At 40.1% G+C, this 6,000-nt stretch overlaps 1 protein-coding gene across 1 annotated transcript in view; it reads left to right on the plus strand.

Moving 5' to 3' along the window:
- CBP (sarcoplasmic calcium-binding protein) overlaps positions 1-6,000 on the plus strand; it is a 154,816-nt gene that overhangs the window by 138,717 nt on the left and 10,099 nt on the right. Inside the window, exons 4-5 of the mRNA XM_067159567.2 lie at positions 1,035-1,202; positions 5,295-5,435. Of these exons, the coding sequence (XP_067015668.1) occupies positions 1,035-1,202; positions 5,295-5,435 (309 nt within the window). The remainder of the gene's footprint in view (positions 1-1,034; positions 1,203-5,294; positions 5,436-6,000) is intronic.

Raw genomic sequence — 6,000 nt, forward strand, 5'->3', positions numbered from 1 at the left:
ACCAGCTGTTGATGTTCATGAACAAAAATCCCGTTTATATTTGATCGACCTTTGTAGTAATGTTCTTTTGGTCTTACATTCTGACATGATTATCTGTTTCTTAATATCTTTCACTCTAGTGGTTACTTTCTTAGTCAGCATATTTTATTATTATTATTATTAATCGATACGGCCACCTGTGGGCCACGTTTACACAATCTTCCTTCTGTCACGCAGACTGATACCCTTCTCTTTACACTCTCGCCAAAGATTCTTGAGTCTTTGACTTCTTCTTGCTCGTTCTTCCACCGAGATGTTCCGTGGCTTCGCATGTTGCTCTTCAAACGCATCCCTCAATCCCGCAACCTTCTTCCTAAATGATGTCCTTTCTTTTATATCCTCCTCCTTGATACCTATTTCTGCCAAGTCATTGTGCACGTGTGTAAGCCATCCCGGTTGTTTTTTCCACCTTTCCTGCAGAAGAAGTATCCTGTTGGTCAATCTCTCAGGGTTCATTCTTTTGATATGTCCATAAAACGTCAGTCTCCTTTTTCTCATCACAGTCGTGATTCTTTCTACTGTCTTGTAGAGCTCCAAATTCGATCTTATCCGGAATGTGTTTGGGTCACTCGTCGACTTTCTAGGGCCTAAGATTTTTCGCAAGAATCTTCTTTCTCTTTTTTCAAGGACTGGGTCAGCCATCCTCGTCAAGGTTTCTGCTCCATAAAGGCACTCTGTTCTAACCACTGTGCAGTAATGTTTTAACTTGGCCTGAATTGAGAGAGACTTGGACTTATAGGTGTCATGACATAGTCTGAATGCCAGCTCCATCCTTCTCACCCTCTCCTTTAATCCCTCCTTTTCATCTCCATTGGGGGTGAGTATTTCTCCCAGGTATTTAAATTTTTGCCTATTTTGTTTATTGCAAATCTCTTTATCCAAGCAGTCTTCCTGGGTGATATCTTTTCGTCTTGGGAAACGTGGATTGAAAATATTCTTGCACATTATTTTGTAGTTTTGGAGTGCAAGGCATAATGAATAATGTTTAATTTCAGGGCAACAGCGAGTTCTGGCGACGCAAGATGAGGACTTTCCATGGCTTGATTGACCTCAACCGAGATGGTGTTGTGTCGTTTGATGACTTTTTGATCCTTGCTGAGCGTTTTGTTAACCTGGGTCATCTAAATCCTCGACAGCAGGAGGAATTCCAAGAGGCTCTCAAGGTATATTCTGTTAATGAAGTACTGTTGTCTGGATTATGGGTACACTAAACTGCTAGTTGTTTGGGCTATTGAAGAGCAGAACGTGCACAAAATATCGAAAACAATGAATAATACAGTGCATTAGAAATAACTTTCTGCAGTTGCGGCTTATCTGAGAGCATAATTCGGTTGGCAGCAAAGTCTGCACAGGGTCAGATGCAAGTGGATAGCTCGCATGTGTAACATAGTGAATTGAGAGATTAAAAGCACAAAGGTTCTGTAATAATGCATTACACAAAGGTAGAATGTTATCAAAGTAACTTGAAAAGGAATGAACTGCAAGCCTAATGATTGTTTTATGGATTGTCAGTTGTCCAGAGTCAGGTATTTTGACTGTTTATGTAATCATTTAAAAGAAGCCAAGCTTCATTGGTAAAAAATGTTCTCTTTTGCACTTCCTTTCCATGATGGTTCATAGATGTTTGAAACCACTCACAATTTAAAAAACCCTCTTCTCTCTTCCAGCTCCTGAACAACAGAAAATTTATATGGATAAGGATTTAGCTTCTTCCTTGCTGCTCTGTGCACTGTGAAACAGATTCGCCAGTCTGCGGTGCCAGTTTCCGCATGGATTTAGATGAACTTTTAAGGAGCCTGTCGAATATATCCAAAAGTTTCTCTTCTGTTAAAAGTTGATGGTCTATCATTCTTCAGAGCATCAAATATGGCACTGCAGCTATGAAATTCACATATTAAATCTCACAGTATCATGATGTGGTAGGACTGAGTCAGGAAACAGTTCATAAATCTTCTTTTTTACTACGTCCATGTATTCATTACATTCAAGGAAAACCCACTTAACTAAAAGTGTTTGCTCCTCTGTAGTAAGCATCGTAAGTCTTGTAAGCCACTGACCACCTCCCATGACCTTCACTTTAACAGTATTGCATCCTACTCAGATCGGCTGGAGCATTGCGCCTAAGTCACAATAGAATAGAAATAGAAAAATGGCAATACAACTACATTTATTTACAATTTTTAAATTGCAAATATCATTACATAATTAGGACATGTTTTGACATCCTTGGAGCATCTTCTTATTCTGCTTCTTCTTCGCCTTTTTCTGTTACGGCCTCATTGGACCGCTTTGCTCAATCATTTTCTGGTCATCTTTTTCGATAAGTTTTCTTTCCGAATTGCCCAGTGTCTTTTAATTTGTTCTGATCTTTTCTGTCATTCCTTATCTCTTAATACCCTTCGCATTGTATGTTGTTTTTCTATTTTTGGTTTAAATCTTATTTCTATGTTTTTCGGTTTCTTTAAATTTTCTGTTTGGTTTTGCAAATCATCCAAAGTTACGAGGGCTATTTTTTTTTTCAAGGTCCGATTGGTCACAAAATGAAACAGCATTACAAATTTAACACTTTTCTATTAGTAACACTTACTGATACATCACAGCTATTTTTCAACATAGTCGCCTCGCAGATTGAGACATTCGTCGTAGTGTGGTACCAACTTGTCAATGCTCTCTTGATAGAACGTCGCCGCCTGTGCCTGTAACCATCTTTGTACGCCGGTCTGCAGCGCCTCATCAGTGTCAAAACGCCGTCTTCCTAGCCAGCGTTTCATGTTAGCATGGAGGTGAAAATCTGATGGAGCCAGGTCCGGACTGTATGCTGGGTGATCGAAAACGTCCCACTGGAAACGCTCCAGGAGGTTCGTGGTGGCAGCTGCAGTGTGCGGCCGAGCATTGTCATGGAGGAGGACAATGCCTGATGACAACATCCCTCTCCGCTTATTCTGAATTGCCCGTCGTAGACGTTGAATAGTCACACAGTATGCGGCTGTAGTGATGGTGGAACCACGTTCCATGAATTCCACCAACAGAACTCCTTTCCGGTCCCAGAACACAGTAGCCATACACTTTCTGTTGGAGAATGTTCGCTTGAATTTCTTTGGCTTACTCGGGGAGTGCGAATGCATCCACTGTCTGGATTGCTCTTTTGTTTCTTCCGTTTCAAAATGAACCCATGTCTCGTCCCCTGTGACAATTTTGTTCAAAAAATCCGGTCCTTCATCATGGTAGCGCTGGAGAAACGCTAAAGCGGCGCCCATTCGCTGTGTTTTGTGACGGTCAGACAGCATCTTCGGAACCCATCTGGCACAAAGTTTGCGGTACTGAAGTGTCTCACTCACAATTGTGTAGAGAGCTGACCTGGAAATTTCAGGAAACGAAGCACTCAACACAGAAATTGTGAACCGACGATTTTCTCGAATTGCCTGATCCACACGCTGAACAAGATCATCGGTTGACACACGCTTCCTTCCCTGGCCGTCTGCATCATGGACGTCTGTACGCCCTGCTGTAAAGTTCCTGCGCCATTGTCGCACTTTGCTGTCGCTCATGCACGTTTCACCATACACACGACTTATTCGGCGATGAATTTTGGCTGCATTGCACCCCTCAGCCTGAAGAAATCGATTTACACCGCGCACTTCATACTTGGCGGGCGAAGCGATCGTTGTAGCCATGTTTACGAGCATGCTGCACGTTCACTACTGACGGGACTGAGGTGAGGCGCATAACGGTCATTTCAGAGACATTGCGCAACACATCTGCGCAGCGGTTCATCATATATTCGCGGGCGTTTGACTGTCGCGACCGATCGGACCTTGAAAAAAAAATAGCCCTCGTATTTCTAGTTCTTCCATATCCTCTCTAATTTCCTTATTCCATCCTACTTGTTGCTTCAGATTTGAGAGTTTCTCTATAATTTTTCCTGGTAATCTGGTTTCTGGTGTCTTCATAATGTGACTAAAAAAATAAAATAAGAGAGATCCTCTTCTTTCATACACTATCCATGATGGACTGCAGTTCTCTGTAGACCACTTCATTTGGCATGATCCAACATTGTCCATCTTTTTGATATCTTTTATTTATACATGTTCTAGCTATTCTTCTCTCTACTGTAAGGATTGCATCGATTCTGTTTCTCTGAGTGACTTTAAAAAGAGTTTCACTTCTGTATGTCGCCTTTGCTTGAACCCACCATCTTGTAATGTTTTAATTTTGTTTTTATCGATAGACATTTTTATTGTGTGTAGACCATGTTAACTTTTTTAAAGCTTTTATAATTTTATTAGTTCTTTCCTGCCATGCACATTTCTCGTCCAAGTTGTATGTTATAATTTCTCCTGGATATTTAAATTGTTATTATTTACTGATATGTGGTTTATTACTAGTGGATCTGCTTTCATTATCTCAGTCTTTTCTCTGGAGTCCTATTTTTGTGCTACATTTTGTAGAACTTATTTGATTTCGGGCTTCTTGAATGTTATTAGCTAGTAACGCCAAGTCACCTGCAAATCCCGAACAATTTAAGTTTATTTGATCTTTCTTGATTCCAGTTTGTATGTTCTTAGGATATCTTCTAGCTGCATTTGGTAATATCATTTTTATAATGGCAATGAAAAGAAATGTGGAGCAGGCCGAAGGAAATGTACCTATTTCTGGAATCCCCAAAAGGAAATACACTACTTAATCTGTTAGAAGTACAAGTAATGAATGATCTAGAAATATTATTGTAAAAATTGCTATCTTATAGATAGTGAAAGAAAATTCGAAAGTTAATTTTGAGTCTCAAGGGACCTTTTTCACAGGATTTTGCATTTCATTAAAGAAGGTATTAGCCAGGATCCAAGTAATAGATACGGAACAACCATCTCACTGGATGAATTTGGACTTACACAGTCAGTTTTTATTCCACTTTGTCAATAAAACTCATCTTGATGCTTGATGCAGAACAGAAACAACTTACTGAAGCATCGCACAAATGTGATGGGATGAATATTTCTGAGGTTTTGCATCAAGGTGCTGTATCTCTGCAAAGTTTGCAAAGACTCTGCACCATACAACTTAAATATACATTCTCCTTAGCTCCTGTAGTTTGCATATGTGCGAGGTGGCTATCCACTTCACTCCTCACTTGCATGGAGTCTTAAAAATTAAGCCTTTACAAGGGTATATTCATTGTAAAAGTCACAAAAAAATTATTATTGATATTAATTTGTAAATAGCCCACTGTTCTGCATGTTTATTGTTGTTGCTTACAGGTTGTGTGGGAGGACCAATGGGGACTGGCACATCCATACAACATGGTCACCACTGAGCAGTACCTGGAGAACATGCACCATGTGGTCAATGACAGGTCCTTGCGCAGCAAAGCTCACGAGTTCCTGCCTCATCTCTTCCAGGTACGTATTTATGAAATTGCTTGATTAAAATGGTTTGTACCCAAGTGGCCATAGATCTGGATATCAGTACAGCAACATATAAATTTATCAGAAGCCATGGGTATGAATGTCAGCACAGCAACATATAAATTTATCGGAAGGCCACAAATATGAATGTCAGCACAGCAGCGTATACATTTATCAGAAGGCCACAAATATGAATGTCAGCACAACAGCGTATACATTTATCAGAAGGCCATGGATGTGAATGTCAGCACAGCAACATATACATTTATCAGAAGGCCATGGATGTGAATGTCAGCACAGCAACATATACATTTATCAGAAGGCCATGGATGTGAATGTCAGCACAGCAACATATACATTTATCAGAAGCCCATGGATGTGAATGTCAGCACAGCAACATATACATTTATCAGAAGGCATGGATATGAGTATCAGCACAGCAGCATATAAATTTATCAGAAGGCCACAAATATGAATGTCAGCACAGCAGCGTATAAATTTATCAGAAGGCCACAAATATGAATGTCAGCACAGCAACATATAAATTTATCAGAAGGCC

The sequence above is a fragment of the Anabrus simplex genome, chromosome X (genome assembly GCF_040414725.1).
Source record: "Anabrus simplex isolate iqAnaSimp1 chromosome X, ASM4041472v1, whole genome shotgun sequence".
Classification (NCBI taxonomy): domain Eukaryota; kingdom Metazoa; phylum Arthropoda; class Insecta; order Orthoptera; family Tettigoniidae; genus Anabrus; species Anabrus simplex.